Genomic DNA, 19,552 nt, shown 5'->3' on the forward strand with positions numbered 1-19,552 from the left:
TAAATAACTTTAAGGCATGTGTCAGGGTAGTCAACTATACAAGAACACTTAAGTCTTAATTGTTTATACAGTAATGTCAGAAGTGTCGTCAATAAAAGAGCGAATTCATGCTTCTTATCAAAAGCATCCTGAGTGCGGAAAGCCTTCCTGGATTCAGACGTTTTGCATGCTAATGTAGAATCTATATGGTGCGAGATAGTTGGAAGCAAAGGTATATTGAGAGTGGTAGTAATCTACAGGCCAAATGATTGTGAAGATTATGATGAGAGCCTCTACATGCAAATGGAATGGGAAAGTAAGCGTGAATGTCTTATTATGGGTGATTTCAATTTGCCTCTAATTGATTGGAGCAAAGGGAGGGAAACTCCATATGAGGAACAAAATTTTTAAATCAACTAGATGATTGCCATTTATATCAACATGTCAGGGAAAGTACTAAGGGAAACAATACTCTAGACCTCGTCATCACCCATGAACCAGATGACATAATAGGGCTGACAGTACAGGAACCAGTAGCAAGAAGTGCTACTGGTTCCTGTACTCCACGAGAAGGATTCCAAGTTGGATGAATAATGAAGTTGCCACATTACTTGATTGCAGAAAAAGACGACATGGAAAACTTACAGAGCAATAAAAAGTACAGAAGCATATAATAGCTACTTGATCTGTAATAGTGCCACAGAAAAGGTTATGCTGACAAAGGCAGATTATGAGAAATTGCTGGCAAAGAGAGCAAAGAGGGGGGAGATAAGGAATTCTTCACATATATAAATGCAAAGAAGAGAAGAACAAACCAGATTGGATCCTTATGTAATGGACGTGTAATAGTATTAGATACCCCAGCTGAAGTCGCAGATGAACACAACACTTACTTTGCATCGATATTTACAGAAGGAAAACTCTTTACATCAATGAGAAATTATGGGACTAAATTTAAAATAGCAAATACTTAATGTATGGTACTCACCGTATACAATCTGCAATAGTTATTAGGGTGAATTGATGGCTAAATTTTGGGTTGAATAATTTAAATTAGTAAATTAAAAAGCGAGATAAAAAATAAATTAATTTAACAGAATTTAAAATAAGCACAAGGAGGCAGAAGTGCACAACTCCGTCCCTGGTTGTCATGAAGGATAATTAATTAAAAAACTCTGAGTAATATAAAACTGATAAAGCCAATAGTCATAATGATGGACTTTCGTTTAGTTAAAAAACATCTTCAGTTGGCAAAGTTGAATAGAGAGTGAGCGCTTGCTGTATTTAAAAGAAATATCTTTACTCCCATGATGCTCTTTGGAACACATGGGAATCTCAAATGTGAGAGATTCCAGACCAGGGAAAGATTGAAAGGGAGTTTTGCATTTATGATGTTAAGTTTAGAGTGGTGACGGAACCATTCAATAATGAGAGCCTCATATTGGAGAATTTTGTAACTGGTTTTAAGTTTAACTGTAATGATGGCGGAATCAACTAGGGATTGTGGTTGTGGGTATGGGCATGTATTGTGAGCTCGGTGCTAGATTGTCCTGTTCTAAAACTGTTATAGTGATAGTATGCACGTGTATTAGAGGTTTTTGTGGAACCGAACTTTGTTGTAGTGCTTCCAATATAGCAAGCATTGCAGATTTGTTGGCATCTGATCAGATATATTATGTTGTTCATATTGCTTGTCGGGTATTGTGTGTATCTTTATATGTATTGAATAAAGATCCGAGTTTGTTAGAAGCTGAGAATATGAAAGTGATATCTGTTCCTGTAAATACGCAGGCGCCTCCGTAGCCAGGTGGGAAGGAGCAACAGTGCATAGCACACGCTTCTTGATTAGACCGGGGTTCCAGCCCGTCACCACCAAATACGGAGGATGCGGAAAGGTCAAGAAATGACCACCGCATATCCCCAGAGCAATATGGCCTTAGCTGCTAATGCTCCTAAAAAAAAAAACCAAATAACCAAATAAAATCCTGTAAATACCTGACGGAACTGTCCTGTGAGTTCACTGTGATAGGGAAGGATGATACGTGTATTTGCTTTAGTAATGTGTTTGGTTGAGTTGTTAATATTACTTTTTGCAATGAAAATAGTGTGTTGAATTAGTTGGGGTGGATAGTTCCTAGCTATAAACGTTTTTGTGAGATATTGGAGTTTGTTGGATAAGTCATCTTGTGTGTGTTTTTTTCTAAAAATCTTGGTGCCCAGTTTGGTGCCTGTTTTGTAAATGGTAAGATTTAGGAAATTGATTTGTTATTGAATGGTTCCCTCACCACTCTAAACTCATTATCTCATTATTGAGTGGTTCCATCACCACTCTAAACTTAACATCATAAATGCAAAACTCCCCTTCAATCTTTCCCGGTCTGGAATCTCTCACATTTGAGATTCCCACATGTTCCAAAGAGCATCATGGGAGTATAGATATTTCTTTTAAATACAGCACGCGCTCACTCATTATGACTATTGGCCTTATCAGTTTTATATTACTCAGTTTTTTAATTAATTATCCTTCATGACAACCAGGGACAGAGTTGTGCACTTCTGCCTCCTTGCACTTATTTTAAATTCCATTATAATTAATTTATTTTTTATCTTGCTTTTTAATTTACTAATTTAAATTATTCAACCAAAAATTTAGCCATCAATTCACCCTAATAACTATTGCAGATTGTATAAGGTGAGTACCACCACATTAAGCATTTGCTATTTGAAATTTAGTCTGACAATCACGGTATTTTAAGAACTCTAGTAATTTCTCATATTGAAATTATGGGAGTGAAGTTTAAAAAAATGTAATTAATGATGTTGAAATTTCATGTTTATTTAATAAAAAAACTTTCTAGCCTACAAGCCAGTAAGGCTCCTGGGATTGATGGCATATACTCTATAATCTTAAGGGAGGGTGGCAAGTGAGTGCATTGAACCATTGAGGCTAATTATGCAAGAATTACTGGACTCGGGAATTATTCTGTTGGATTGGAAAAGTGCCAGTGTGTCTCCAATACATAAGGGCGGTTCTAAGAGTGAAGTGGGAAATTACCATCCAGTTAGTCTAACTTCAGTAGTAGGGAAAATCATGGAGACAATGATCAAAGTTGGAATTCTCAGGATTAATTAGATAGAAATGGAATTCTGAAAGATGAGTTACTCAGCATGGTTTTGTAAAGAGAAAAATCATGTTTAGCTAATCTGGTTAGCTGTTTTAACAGGGTTACTCAATAGCTGGACTTTGGGAATAATTTCGACATTGTTTATTTGGATTTCAGCAAATCATTTGACTCAGTCCCACATGAATGGTTACTTTATAAGCTGGAACAAGTTCGAAACTCACAGGGAAAAACCTTAGATGGATAGCTGGATGGCTTCAGGGCAGGAGGCAGAGGGTTGTGATAAATGGTAATTCCTCAGACTGGGTTGATGTAAGAAGTGTGGTTCCCTAAGGATCAGTATTAGGGCCACTGTTGTTTTTGATTTTCATAAATGACATCGATGAAGGGATAGAGAGCATGATGTCTAAATTTGCAGATGATGTAAAGATTGGTAGAGTAGTTAATGATCGCCGCCAAGCAGAACTTCTTCAGAATGATCTAGATAGACTTCAGGGGTGGTCAGAAAAATGGCAACTATGCTTTAATCCAGCAAAGTGTAAGGTATTGCACCTGGGCCAACAGTAACCCCAAAATAACTTATACACTTGGCGGAATTGAACTAAAGTCGGTAGTGGAGGAAAGACTTGGGTGTTATGATATGGTCAGACTTTAAGTTTTCTGAGCATTGTAGACAGGTTGCAAGGAACGTCCATGGTGTTCTATCGATGATGTATCGAACAATTGCTAGTAGAGATAAGGACATCATAATCCCAATGTATAAGGCTATTGTTAGACCACACTTGGATTAGTGTGGTTCAGGTATGGAGACCGCACCTAAAGAAAGACATTGTGCTTCTTGAAAAGGTCCAGGGAAGGGTAACTCACCTGTGAGATCGGCAAAAGGGCATCCATATGAGGAAAGACTTCAAATATGTGGGTTGCAAAGGTTGGAAAAGTGTCACCTTAGAGGAGACTTGATTAAGGTGTTTAAGGCCCTGAGAGGCATACGTAAAATGAATGAGGATGAAATTTTCACGGTTATAAATGATTCTAGAACAAGGGGCCATAATTTCAAGTTATGGCGGGAGATGTTTAGACTGGATCGCAGGAAGTTTTATTTAAGCCAGCGAGTTATAAATTACTGGAATAACTTGCCTACATGGGTGATAGAGGCTGTCAGTTTGGAAAAATTCAAAGGTTGGTTGGATAATTACCTATGGAAGGAGGAAAACGCTTAGGTTGTCCATTTCCTTTTCTCTTATTTATTAATTATTATTATTTTTGATATGTTATTTTCTTCTATATAACATCGGTGTAGAGACACTATAGACAACTCTTAAGAAACTACGAAGTAGTTGTTGTAGTAGGCATCATTTGCTCTGTTTCTCATATTGGGTTCTGCCTTCGTGACAAGTTGCCATGATATTGCACTACCTCGAATAAGTAACGCTTCACTAATAGAGAACACTATTGTTACTTATTCTCAGTGAGTACCACCACCCAGATGGCACTGTTTGAAATATGGTATAGGATAAAGACCTCTGTTATCCTCATACTATCCCTATTAGACTTAGGAAAGCAATAAAGATGTAGGAAAGTGATAATAGGAGAGGTAAAGGAAGGAAATGCCGTAGAAGGAAGAAAGGGACAGTTATTCCTTCACCTCACACTACTCAAAAGCTCATAAATTTCTCGAATGGGCAACGCTTCCCCAGTAGAGAAGAGTTTTAGGTGGCCACTGAGTTTCCTATTCTCGGAAACTCAGGGGCCATCAGGCCCCCCAGACAGCACCGTTTCAAAGCTTGTTGGCTTCTCTTCAGTGGATGGGCAGGTACCCCAGACAGCCCTTTTGTTTTGTTTTGTTATTTGTTTTTTAGGAGCATTAGCAACTAAGTCCATATTGCTCCAGGGATATGCGGTGGTCATTCCCTGACCTTTATGCATCCCCCATATTTGGTGGGCATGGGCTCAAACCCTGGTCTAATCAAGAAGCGTGTGCTACGTGCTGCTGCTTCTGCCCACCTGGCTACGGAGGCGCCAACCAGACGGCACTGTTTCAAGGCTATTGGCCTATCATCAGTGGATGGGCAGGTACCCTGGTATTGCAGACATGAAGACCCAGTTGTGAAGATAATCACACAATATGAGAGATGCCAAAAGGTGTATATGACAATATTTAAAAATAACTAAATGCACAGCATAATACGTTGAGTTAATTATCTATATAATATCGTTGTAGATACACCATAGACAACTCTTAAGAAACTATGAAGTAGTTGTTGTAGTAGGCATCATTTGCTCTGTTTCTCATTATAATTATTATTATTATTAGCCATATGGTGCAAGGAAGCCTGAGGCTTATGCTGCACCAGCCAAAAAAAAATCGCCGAGTTACCCTCAGAGTGAGAAAGAGACAGACAGAAGTAGAAAGAATCACCAAGAAAGAGAAGAATGATGATATCCAGCTTGGGACTCTGGAGTGTGCCAAGCCTATACTCACTAGATGTGAGCCCCTGGGGTTATCATTGTGCTCTGCCTTCAAAACGAAGTGATATTCGAATAAGTAACACTCCACTAATAGAGAAGAGCTATTGTTACTTATTATGCGTATTAATGTATTATGCCTTAATTAACTCAACATATTATACCTTGTGCATTTAGTTGTTTTTAAATATTTATTTTCTTATTATTATTATTTTATTCTTATTTTATTTTTTTGTTATTTTATTTTATTATTATTATTATTATTATTATTATTATTATTTTATTCTTATCATTTTATTTATTTATTTTTTTTATTTTTTTATTTTCTTCTTATTATTATTTTATTCTTATTTTATTTTATTTATTTTTTTATTATTTTATTTTATTCTTATCATTTCATTTTATTTTTTTTTTTTGTTATTTTATTATTATTGTTATTCCTTTATCTTTGTTCCTTTATCTGCAGATTCTTAATGCATGAAGAATCACACTGATAATCAGATCAAGGGTATTACTTCCTCTGGTTGCCTCTCAAACATTCTGCTGCTGTAGAAAACAATCATCCAATAAAGTCACAAAAGTCTTGCTGGCATGCAAGTGACCAACCCACAAGTTCCAGTCTATATCTGGGAAGTTAAAATCCCCCATTATAAGACAATCTGATTTACTGGCCCACTCTGTTTCCCTTTACAGTTGTCATTGTACTCATTAGATTCTTTAGGCCTATAACACACTCCTACTCTCAATTTGGATTTCCCAGTGCTTATGTCACATCAAACTGACTCAACATTGCCCTGTCCACCCTTGCCAACTGGATGCACTTCCTTAGATGTCATGTGTTTCTTAACTAACAGCACCACCCCTACCCACCCTTCTATTCGGTCTATTCTTACTGTACACATTGTACTCCCCAAATTCCAATTCTGCATTCCTTATCTCTGTGTGACACCATGTCTCTGATATTCCAATAACATCAGCCTTTGATGCCTTCACCAGCACCTCGAAAGAGAAGAATAAGGATATCCAGCTCAGGACCCTGGGTTTGCCAATCCCATACTCACCGGATGTGAGCCCCTGGGATTATGTGAGCCTCTTAGCTAGCATTGGTGTACATGCAATATATATGCACCTATTTTTACTCTTAGTTACTTTAACACAACTCATGTATTTTCTTGTTCAATAATGACTCCCAGCAGACCTTTAAATCCCCAGTACATCGCTTTCCAGGCTGTTGCTCATTCTAATAGAAGCAATATTGCACAGCAGTTCACTTTTACCTCTGCCTGTGGCTACTGTTAATCTATTAGTCTGTGAATCCCCCCCCCAAAGCTAGCAGTTTTCTGACCCACCTAACTGTGCCTCAGTAGCATCAGCAAATATTCTTGCACCCTTTCTATTTAAATGTATCCACTCTCTGTAGAAACAGTCTCTCTCTCCTATTAACAAGCACAGACCACGCTGAAAACAATTCTACCCCACAAGTCTTGCACAATCTGTCCAGGGCTGAAATGATGGAAAAGGAAGTTAAATGGAAGAGCTTTATTAAAATAATTTATTAAATAAAATGCAATGTTAAAAAATCATTATTTTATCATATATAATATTAGCTTCAATTTTTTCCCTTATACATAAAGCCATTACAGTGAACTTCACATATTTATAATATTGGATAGATAATGTAATATGTATTCACACAGTCTTTTTTTTTTTTTATATATATTTATATATATATATATATATATTTTTTAATAGCATTATTTGTAAACAATTTATTCTGAATTATACAGCATAAAATCCTATAAGGAATATTCATGGACAATTACCATATTTGTCATTTCTGAATGTGCGGTTTGTTAAAATTTGTGAGTGACTGTATTTTTTTAAATAAAATATACATTTAAAAAATATTATATTTAAAGTGGGAATTACTACTTCTGTACATTAGAAAGTGCAATAGAATTTACTTGAGCAAATAATGGCTCTCTTAAGTGTCAGAAATTTCAGGTAAAAATCTAAATGATGTTCACAAAGTACATAAATGTAAGTCTATGATTTATAATTTATAATTTTATATTTTAAATAAATAAGATAATAAAACTATAATAAGTTTCCCTTAAATTATTTTTATAGGTAGTAAAAATCATTACAAATAAAGATCTTTTAACAGAAGATACAGACACTCTTCCTGAGCATCTCATCTATACAGTAACATTACTTCCCAAACATGGGTATTTAGAATTAAATTCTGTTTCTGGTCCTGTTCTTACATTTTCACAAGGTAAGTAAAATATTCATTTCTTATATTCAACACCTTTCATTTATTTCCCCAAAAAAGTATGTTGAATTGAAGTAAAGGTAATGTGATGATAATTACATGCAGTTATTTGTTCCCTTTTTAGAAACATACTGAATGTGGGTATTCAATACATTTCATAAATCATAAGCTGCCACATGGAAAATTACCATGCAACAGGGAAAGTCCCAGGGAAATAAGAGTGCAAAAAGGCAGCACAGAACAGGAGTTGAACTTTGGAGTACAGGATATATTTATTGCAGTGGTTATTATGCCTTGTGCATTTAGTTATTTTAAATTTATTGCTGTGGATAAAAAAGTTTGCAGATGATAGACTATATGTAAACACATTTAATATGAAATTCCCTCCCTGTCTTAAAATTAAGAAGCAGTAAATTTTGGGGATGGGATACATATGTACACTCTCAAAAATGCAGGATTTAGGGCTAAAAAGCCCTATTTTTTTTTGTTTACTGTGTACAGAAATGATGCATTAGCATCATTTCTGTACACAGTAAACCAACCGAAGTTATGCAGTGGCATCATTACATAACATATCATATTGTGAATTCTTTCAAAACAAGTTGCCTATTTCATTATATCCCAAATAAGTAATATTTCCCAGTAGAGAAAACTATTGTTACTCATTCTCAGTAGGCACCACCACCCAGATGGCCCTTTCACGGCTATTTGGCCCCTCATTGGTGAGTGGGTAGATAACAATCTGAGAATAAGTTTGTTTGTTATTTGGTTTTTAGGAGCATTAGCAACTAAGGCCATATTGCTCCGGGATATGCGATGGTCATTCCCTGACCTTTCCGCCTCCTCCGTATTTGGTGGTGATGGGCTCGAACCCCGGTCTAATCAAGAAGCGTGTGCTACGCACTGCTGCTCCTTCCCACCTGTCTGCCGAGGCGGCCATGAGAATAAGTAACAACAGGCTTCTCTACTGGGGAAGTGTTACTTATTTAAGGTATAATGAGATAGGCAACTTGTGAAGGAATTCACAACATGAGATGGCTATCTTATTATACCTTGAATTAAAAATTATACTAATGCAATAACTTATTTGCCAGTAAATTCTTCCACAATCTGTGGCTTTTTAGTCCTAAATCCTATACATATTGAACTACACCCTACTTGTCATCTTTCATATTATGAAATTAATTCAGAACTAGGTTGTCAGTTGTTTTATCATCGGGGTACCTATTCACTCATTGATAAAGGGCCAAATACCCCTGAAATGGCCATCTGGTTGGTGGTGGTGCCCACTGAGAATAAGTAACAATAGTCTTCTCTACTGGGGAAGCATTAGTTATTTTTGTGGTATAATGAGATAGGCAACTCATTGTGAAGGAATTCACAACATGAGACGTTATGTAATGATGCCACTACACAACTTTTGGTTAATTTACTGTATATAGAAATAATGCTTATGCACTGAATGACATATATAACATATTTAATTCTAATACATACATATATGAATGAATAAAACTATAAATTATATCATACATATATCTTATACATTCGTCAGAAAAGTATATGCACAAGAGATTTAATATATAAGGATGTCAGCTAAGCATGAAGCATTTTTTTTTTTATTTTATCTCAAAATTTATCCTTGAAAATTTTCCATATTTTATGACCAATTTCTATGGAAGATTGTGAAGAGTATGACAAGAGTCTCTACACGCTGATGGAATGGGCAAGCAAGCATTAATGTCTTATTGTGAGTGACTTTAATCTGTCCCAGACTGATTGGAATAAGTGAGAGGAAAACTCATAATGGGAAAAAAAATTTTAAATAGACTAGATCAGGCCTAGGCAAACTTTTTGGCTGAAGGGCCACATTAGGAATTCAAAAAGAAGGTGGGCCACACGTAAAATACTATTTTTAGATATATATTATTTGTTATCATGAAGAAGAAATATAACAAAAAATTATTCTCTAACAACCAAGAATTTAATGAGATGAATGGAACTGTTTTACATCTTTTACCATTTTTTTTCATTTCAGGTGTTAATTTTGTAGTTTAGATTCTTAAAACTGCTTGTAAATTATCATCAGTGACGCTTGATCGTAAAGAATTTTTATTTAGATTCATGAGGGGAAAATGTTGGTTCACATATACAAGTTGATCCAAATATGACCAACATTTTTCGGGCAAAATGTTTAAGTTCGTCGAATTTGTCCGAATTAAGAGTATTGTAAAATTTACAGATTTCCTCACGACGGTGCAATTCCCTTAAATCGGTATCACACTGCAGATCTATAACCTGAAGCTGTAGTTCACTCGGTGCACTATCAATTTCTATTGAAAATGGGTCACGCACTATAATTTTGCCATGTATTTATTGCTTATGCCCTAGAATTTATTGTGTTTTGAGACAACTAAATCAAAACCAAATGTCCAGCCTATCATAGTGCAAAACTGAAGTCACATGATTTCTCCATAAATCACTTGTCAGTTCTTGCATATTTTTGTCTAGTTTAGCCTTAGCAGTTTTTGCTATCCTAATTCTAATTCTAGGCGAAGAAAGGATGTCGTGTACTGTTGTTTACAAAAATTTGATTTGTAACTATAATGCACTTGATTGAATGGTAGCCATATCCCCCTCCTGAGAGAGCTAATTGTAATTAGTGTTCCACTGACATACTATTTTATTGCATCTCTAGCTGAGGGGAGAAACTGGATGTCTATGAAAATGTCTCCCTCGAGTCCTGTTGTTTGCAAAAATTACTCTACAACTGAATACTGAATATATCAAAGTGAATATACAGCCAATTTTTAGCTAATTTACTGTCTTGGAAATATGGTAGTGGGATGTACAGTAAATAACAGTATTCACTTTTTCCAATTTCCAATATGAAATTGCTGAACACTACTTTTTTTCCATAATTCGTTTTGGGAGACATAGCAATAGTAATAGAGGCATGTGAAAGCAAGTGTATGAGTTTATGTAGCATCAGCCAAAAAAAAAAAAAAAAAAAAATTCACACAACCATACTCTCTAAATGTTTGTCCAGTTTCTCCTTAAATTTATTTAAGTTATCAACTTCCACAACGGCAGATGGAAGTTTCTTCCAACAATTAACCGCCTGCTGGCTAAAGGCAAAAATCTGCATGTTCAACCCATTCAAGGCCTTATACACCTCAATCAGATCACTTTGCAGGTACCTAGAGACTTTGCAGGTACCTAGTTCTGCAATTTGCAGAACTTAAGCCTTTATTGGTAAGAGAACCCCTTCGTTACCCCACAAATCTGTACATGCTCAAGCAGCTCTACATCCTTCCTAAAATGAAACCTCCAGACCAGTATGCAGTACTCAAGGTATGGCCTGACCATGGCCTTATAAAAATGGATAATCACCTCCTTTTCCCTACTGGCAAATCCCAGTATATCATTGACAATACCCCATGACCTTCTCTGGCAGCCTGTCTGCATTGCTCAGAAAACTTCCAGACCATTGGTACGTTCCTCTGGAGTTACTTCTACCCATATGTAGTACTTTGCATTTGTCAATGTTAAACTTCAGTTGCCACTTCTCAGCGCATCTGCCCAAATTTTCTAGATCCTAATGCAGTAGCACACTTCCATTACTGTCATTAACAATCCTTCCAACCTTTGTATCATCTGCAAACTTCAATACTAAGCCTGATGTACCTTCATCAATATCATTGATAAATATACAAAACAACAGTGGGCCCAACACTGAACCCTGTGGGATTCCACTAATAATATTAGTCCACCAAGAGCAGCATCCATTGATTACCACTCTCTGTCTTCTCCCACTCAACCACCCCTTTATCCATTGTAGCAAGTTACCCTTAATACCGTACTGCTCCAGTTTGTTCAGCAATCTTCCATGTGCAACAGTGTCAAAAGCTTTCCTGAATTCCAAATATATGATATCAAAATTATTTTTTAAAATCTAGTTCCTTTGTAACCACATTAAGGATAATCACCTCCTTATCCCTGCTAGCAAAATTCCTGCATATCATTGAAAAGAAACCATGAGCTACTCTTGCAGCTTGTTTTCACTGCTCAGAAAAATTCATATCTGACTGCACAATTACCCCCAGGTATTTTTCATTCTCCACTACTCTGAGTGTAGTACCACACACTTGGTACATTACTCTGGGATTACTGCAACCCATGTGCAACAGTTTAACTTTTGTTAATATTAAACTTCAGTTGCCACCTCTCAGCCCATCTGCTCAAATTTTCTAGATCCTGTTGCAGTAGTGTACTGTTGTTACTGTCATTAACAATCCTGCCAACCTTTGTATCGTCTGCAAACTTGGACATTAACCCTGATATACCTTCATCAATATCATCGATAAATACAGCAACACCGAACCCTAGAGGACTCCACTAATAATATGAATCCAAGAAGAGCAGTGTCCATTGATTACCACTCTCTGTCTTCTCCCAATCAAGCATCTCTTTCTCCATATCAGCAACTTGTCCTTAATACTTGGTGGATTAATACTGTGTTTTCCTGGAAGTAATTCCACAGGTTCATAATTGCCTTCTCTTGTTCAGTGAGGTCAGTCAGTCCCCCCCCCCCCCATCTGCTTTCCAGGCTATGGTCGGTCTCTCAATGGTTGACTTCAGGTGGTGTTGGTAGCTTTTCATCATCATTATCCTGGTTAATCTCATAACCTCCTCCAGCTCAGTGTTGGTCCAATCTATGAGCCTGAAGGAGTATGTTAGTAGTGGGACTGTGTAAGTGTTTATGACTGTAACTGTGTTCCTGCATTCAGCTTTTATTTTAGCAGGCCTTTCAGTCTCTGATGATATTTCTCAATCAGGTGGACCTTAATCTGTGTTCTAACGGGGGAGCCAGCATCATCCCCAGATATTTTGTAGGTCTCTCCCTTCATCATGGATTCAGTTACTTCACCGGTGTTCAGCTGGTAGTTTCGTCCAACTGAATGTCGATGTAATTAGCATTAGCATTAGCATTAGTAGAGGCATTTGATGCAAGAAAGCAAGCTTATGCAGCATCAGCCAAAAAAAAAAAAAAAAAAAAAAAAAGTAACATAAATAAATAAAAATAACCACTTCCACTTCACCCCTCTGTTCGTTCGAAATACCTGTCCAGCTGAGCCTTAAACTTATTTAGGCTATCAACTTCCACGACAAGGGATGGAAGTCTGTTCCACCCACCAACCACCCGCTGGCTAAAGGCAAATTTCCGCACATCTATCCTACATCTGTCTTTCCTCAATTTGAATTTATGCCCTCTCAGGTGATTTTTCTGAGCTAGAGGAAGAATCCCATCAGCATTGAGCATGCTCAAACCATTCAAGGCTTTGTACACCTCTATCAGATCACCCCGCTGGTGCCTAGTTTCCAGACACTGTAATTTGCAAAACTTAAGCCTTTCTTCGTAAGAGAACCCCTTTGTCCCATTCACCAATCTAGTTGCCCTTCTCTGTACTCGTTCCAGCAGCTCTACATCCTTCCTGAAATGAGGCCTCCAGGCCTGTATACAGTACTCTAGGTGTGGCCTGACCATTGCCTTATACAAGGGAATAATCACCTCCTTATCCCTGCTAGAAAAATTCCTATATATCATTGACAATACACCATGAGCTACTCTTGCAGCTCGTCTGCACTGCTCAGAGAACTTCATATCTGCCTGCACCACCACCCCCAGGTCCCTTTCATTCTCTACCACTGTCAGTGTAGTACCACAGAGTTGATACGTTGCTCTGGGGTTGCTGTTTCCCATATGTAGTACTTTACATTTGTCAATGTTAAACTTCATTTGCCACCTCGAAGCCCATCTGCTCAACCTTTCCAAATCCTGTTGCAGCAGCATAGTGTCAGTAGTGTCCTTGACAAACCTGCCAACCTTCGTATCGTCTGCAAACTTGGACATTAAGCCTGATATACCATCATCAATATCATTTATAAATACAGAAAACAATAAAGGCTCCAATACTGAACCCTGAGGGACTCCACTAATAACATTAGTCCACGATGAGCAGTGTCCATTGATTACCACTCTCTGTCTTCTCCCCCTCAACCACCCCTTTATCCATAGCAGCAACTTGCCTCCAATGCCACACTGCTCCAATTTGTGCAGCAGTCTTCCATGTGCAACAGTATCAAAAGCCTTTCTAAGATCCAAGTATATAATATCAAAGTTATTCCCTGCATCCAGTTCTTTTGTGACTGCATCATAGTATCCAATCAAATTGGTCAGGCAAGACTTCCCCTTAACAAAACCATGCTGTGTCCTAGCTATAACTGAAGTCTTGTCTAAATGATCCTGCAGTGCTTCTTTCACCAGTGCCTCCATTAATGTTCCGGGAACAGAAGTTAAACTCACAGGTCTATAATTACTTGTGTCAGCCTTTGATCCCCCTTTGTGAATTGGGGTCACATTTGCACATCTCCAGTCAATGGGTACCTCCCCTGAGTCCAAGGAAGCTCTCATAATTATGGCTAAGGGTTTGCTTACCTCCTTTGCTGCCTCCTTTAATATAACTGGATAGATCCCATCCACCCCAGGTGCCTTTCTTGTGTTTATCTTCAACAATTTCTCCTCCACTTTGCTCTCAGTTATTACAAGATTCTCTAGCTTACTGCTAGAGTTGAATACACCTCTGGCATTCCCCTCGCTGAATAACTCCTCATGTGTGAATGTCGATGCAAAATAATCATTTAGTTTGTTAGCTACCCGAGCAGGGTCATCAACAGTTGACCCATCGATCTCAAGTGGACCAATCTGATTCATCCCCTTCCTTCTAGAGTTTACATAAGTAAAGAACTCTTTGCTGTTTTTCTTCGCATCCCTTGCCAAGGATCTCTCGTAATCTGCCTTCGCCTGCCTAACCTCCTTTGTAACTTGGTTACAGATCAACTTGTATCTATCATAGGCGTCCGTGTCACGTGTTAATTTGTATGTATCCCATGCATTTTTCTTCTCTGCCATATGCCTCATTAGTTCATCTGACAACCATTTAGGCCTAAACCTTGAACAATATTTCTTAGTTGGTATGTAAAGCCTAGTAGCTTCCACGATAAGTTCTTTGAATGCTTCCCATTTTGAATTTGCTGTTGGCAATATCATCAGTTGATCCCACTGTATAGAATTTAAATACTGTCTCAGTCCATTGTAGTCGCCTTTACGAAAGCAATACCCCTTCCCTTTACCCCTAATGGTAGTTACCTCTTTGAGTAACTCCCACTTCAGCACACTGTGATCATTGCCACCAAGTGGTTCATTTATCTGCAGATTCTTAATGCATGAAGAATCACTACTGATAATCAAATCAAGAGTATTACTCCCTCTAGTTGCCTCCCGAACATGCTGATGTAGAAAACAATCATCCAATAAATCCACAAAAGCCTTGCTACTGTGTGAGTGACCAGTCCCCAAATTCCAGTCAATATCTGGGAAATTAAAATCCCCCATTATAAGACTCTCTGATTTACTGGCCCACTCTATTTCTCCGAACAGTTTCTTATTATACTCATCAGAGTCATTAGGCCTATAGCACACTCCTACTCTCAATTTTGATCTCCCAATGCTTATGTCACACCAAACTGACTCGACACTGCACTGTCCAGCGATGTCGACTGGCTTCACTTCCTTGGATTTTATGTGTTTTTTAACTAATAGCATAACCCCTCCTCCCTTCCTATCCTGTCTATCCTTTCTGTAGACATTGTACTCCCCAAATTCCAGTTCTTCATTTCTTATATCTGTGTGACACCACGTCTCTGAAATCCCCACAATATCTGCCTTTGATGTTTTGAGCAATACCTCAAATTCATCAAATTTATTTACTAAACTCCTAGCATTGGTGTACACACAAGTATACATGCACCTGTTCTTTTTCTTAGCTACCCTAACACAACCCATGTGTTTACTTGTACCCCAATGATTCCCAGCAGTCTCTGAAATATCCTGCATCTTATTTTCCAGGCTGCGGCTCATTCCAATGGAAGCAGTGCAAGAATCACTTTCACCTCTGCCAGTGGCTACTGTTAATCTATTAGTCCTTGTATCCCCCCAATCTAGCAGTTTTCCGACCCACCTAACATTGCCTCGATAGCATCAGCAAACATTCTTGCACCCTTTCTATTTAAGTGTATCCCATCCCTGTAGAAGCAGTCTCTCCTGTTAACAAGTACAGACCAGGCTGAAAAAAATTCTACCCCTTGAGCCCTGCACAATCTTTCCAGGGCCGAATTGATTGACAGGGCTCTCATCATATACTCCCTCCTATCGTGTCTGGGCAGAATTGCAGACACTTTCAATTTCAACCCTAATTCACGGCTTTTTTTCATCAGTGACCTGTACTTGTCAAGTAATTCCGCCGGTCTCCTACTCTTAATGTCATTAGTGCCAACGTGTACAACTATATCACCTTTTGTGCCCTTAAAAGATGATATCCGCTCTACAACGTCATCAACTTTTGTCCCTGGCAGACATACCCTGGTCCTATTCCACCTATCCTTTTTACAAAGCATGTTTCCCGTTTCCCTGACAATAGAGTCACCAACAACTGCTAGTTCCTTTGGGACCAGCGCATTCTGCCTTGGGGGTTGCTGCTGTGTTCCGCGATGACCAAGTGCAAGCTCTGGCATTGGTGTGGGCAGCTGAGAGCTTGATGGGCCCCTCACTTGTAATCCTTCGAGGGCATCCACCCTATCCTTCAAGCTCTCATATAGGCCCATAACAACGCTGAGTTGTCGCCTTATCTCCTTACACTCCTTGCATCGCACACACACAAAGACATCCCCCATGGCAGTATCATGTCCCATACTTGACTGCTCCGCAAACATCAAGCAAATAGTGCATCTTACAAGGCTGTGATTCAGAGGACAACTGCCCCCCTCAGTTCTCCCCTGGGCCACAGCATTCCCATTAGCTTGAGCCCTTTGCTTTGCTGCTCTGGTTTGAATCATGATTTAGATTTACTTTCAATAAAATTTCAATTTCTGTACAAAATTAAATCCTAAACTTGTATCCAAACACAGTTATAACGCTATATTTATGTTTCAGTAACGAGTGTTATCTACGGAATATTTACGTTTCAGTAACGAGTGTTATCTACGAAATATTTACGTTTCAGTAACGAGTGTTATCTGCGAAATCCCTTTATATAACTTTCGTATCAAGTTATGTATTAATTATTTGTTTTTACTAATTATTTATGTTACGTAACCTAAGTGGTTATATGTATAATTAATTATGTTAAATAAAATTAATTATATTACGTTTGTAATCTAAGTCGTTATATGTATTTATTTAAACGTACAATTTAACTGCTAACGAAGTTCAACTAACGCTATCTAGTACGGTATATCGTATCACAAAGGCGGGAAAATTACGAACGGTTAGCGGAGTTGAAACACGTGGAAACCTTTACCGATACTTTTATGCAATTACAAGGCCGAGTAAAGAATAAATACACCAAATTAATCAGAAAATCACAAAATAATGTTATACTACTAAATTTAAATCAAAAGTTTTAGAAAAACAATAATTTCAAATCAATAAATAAGAAAAATCCACTTAGCGGCTTTGAAAACGACCGTCTCATCCATGGGTCTTGCATTTGCCTAGGCCAAATTGCATCTTAATGTCAGTGCTGAACTGTTTGGTGATCCAGAGTAGCTATTGGAGTTGATCCTCGGTTACAGATAGTTTGATGTCATCCATTTACATCAGGCAAGAGAGGTGTACAGTGGGTTGAGTGCTGGTCAGAACCACAGTGGGCTCAGGGCATTTCCCTGGAAGATTCTTCTGATGGGAATCAGTCTGGTTGTGCTGTTCTTGACATTAATGGTGGTCCTCTATTTTGCTTCTAGGAAGTGTGTCAATGTCAGGTTGCCAGTTTGATCTTCAGTATGGAGAATGGAGTTGAAGGCCTTGTGGTAGTTGATGTAGGCTGTGTACAGGTTGTGGTGCTTCTTGTAGGCTTGCTCCATAACTGCAGCAGCAATCGTCAATTGCTCCTTGCATACTTTGCTCATCTGCTTGGCCATGATGGCTCTCCAAGTGGTCTGGTATCTAGTTATGTAGCTGGTCAGGATCTTGTACATTGTTGAGAGACAGGTGATTGGTCTGTACCTTGCCATGTTTGTGGTGTCTTTGTCCATAGCCTTCAGGTAGGTGATTCCTTGAGTCTCTGACTCAAGGAATGTACATGCAGATACCTCAAGATGTAGCCTAACCATTTCCTTATTCAATGGGATAATCACTTTCTTGTCCCTATTGGCAAAATGCCTTTGTATACCATTGACAGAACCTCATGAACTGTTCTAGCATCTGTCTACACTGCTCAGAGAACTTCATATCGGACTGTACAATTGCCCCTAGGTCTCTTTTGTTAATAATGAGTTGGTGCATGAGAAATATCCTTGTGCTGTTATTTTATTGGATATATTTAATAATATAATATTAAATTATTAAATATATCCAATATATTTAACAATTTATACTCACTTATACTCAATATAGCCTCCAAATAACTTTTTCCTAGTAAAAAAAAATCACACTCTTTACAAATACATATACTATCAATCAGCCTGTTATTTTTATAAGATTTTCTTTTTAGCTGCCAAAAAAAGCTTGTGAATATTGCAAAACTCTTTCTTCATTTCACTAATTTTTTTTCAATGATTTTTTTTGTTTGTAATGTTCCCTATTAAATTCTGATTGGAATAACAAAAACTGTTCGTTGAAACTGAGTAATTTAGGTATATAAAAGAATGTCAATGTTTCAATTTTTACTTAATGATTACTGCCTTTTATTAAAATATTATATTTTAAATTGCTTTTCAGAGGATATTAACAAGCAGTCTCTCCGTTATGTCTTAAGTGATAGAGGAAGTAATATTACTAGTGATAATTTTGTTTTTAGTGTTGAAGATGGTAAACATAGTGCACTTAAAGATAACATATTTCACATCCAGTGGTCTGTAATTAGTTTTTCTCAGAATAAGTATTACATATCAGAGGATGCAAGTATGGTTAGAGCAAAAGTTAGAAGAACTGGAAATGTTAAACAGGTGATTTTTTTTTTATTGAAAACTTTATTATTATAATAACTTATTTTGTGGAATAATTACCTATTAAATGTGCTATTGTTAATTACATCACTAAATCATTCCTTCTAAAAGCTGACTTTTAGTGGTAGTAAAATCTGTTGCATCTCTGTTCTGAGCAGGGCTTGCTGACTTAAGGGAGAAGATGATGTGGCTTGGCTTAGGGCATTGAAGTTTATGAGGGGCACCAAAAATCAAAAGGGGGAAGAAAAAATCATTATCAATCAATAGGAAATAAGAAAACAGCTTAAAAATGGAATTCTGTATAGAAAAACAGAGTGCCAATTTTTGATCATTGAAAAAACTATTAAAGTAGATTTATCTGATGCCCGATTGTTTGGTATGATATTTTGAGTCAATTGAACATTTAAAGCAGAACCCTCTAAGAGGTCAATTTGAATATATCAGAAACTGTCTCCCTGCTTTCAAAATCATTTGAATACCTTAAAAACTGTAGAATAGATGATAAATTTAAATGTGTTCTGGATGATGCAAAAAAGTTTGTGATTGAATTCAATTGAATTTGAGCAACAAGCAAGTCACCCTGTAAAATTGTTTGAGTACACAAATCTTGCAATTTGTGTACTTAAACAATTTAATGGCATCATTG

The 19,552-nt window shown here is 37.4% G+C and overlaps 1 protein-coding gene across 4 annotated transcripts in view; it reads left to right on the top strand.

Annotated features, from left to right (window-relative positions):
- The window catches only part of LOC150083681 (extracellular matrix organizing protein FRAS1-like), an 866,422-nt gene that overhangs the window by 535,520 nt on the left and 311,350 nt on the right, over nt 1-19,552 (top strand). For all 4 annotated transcript variants that reach the window (XR_016547213.1, XM_090378121.1, XM_090378123.1 and 1 more), the window contains 2 exons: nt 7,698-7,845; nt 18,680-18,906. Coding sequence is in view for 3 of the 4 variants with exons in the window: in XM_090378121.1 (XP_090234247.1) it covers nt 7,698-7,845; nt 18,680-18,906 (375 nt within the window). In the remaining variant the exon portion in view is untranslated. The remainder of the gene's footprint in view (nt 1-7,697; nt 7,846-18,679; nt 18,907-19,552) is intronic.

This window comes from Mastigoproctus giganteus, chromosome 7 (assembly GCF_048544385.1).
Source record: "Mastigoproctus giganteus isolate SK-2022 chromosome 7, ASM4854438v1, whole genome shotgun sequence".
In the NCBI taxonomy this organism is placed as follows: domain Eukaryota; kingdom Metazoa; phylum Arthropoda; class Arachnida; order Uropygi; family Thelyphonidae; genus Mastigoproctus; species Mastigoproctus giganteus.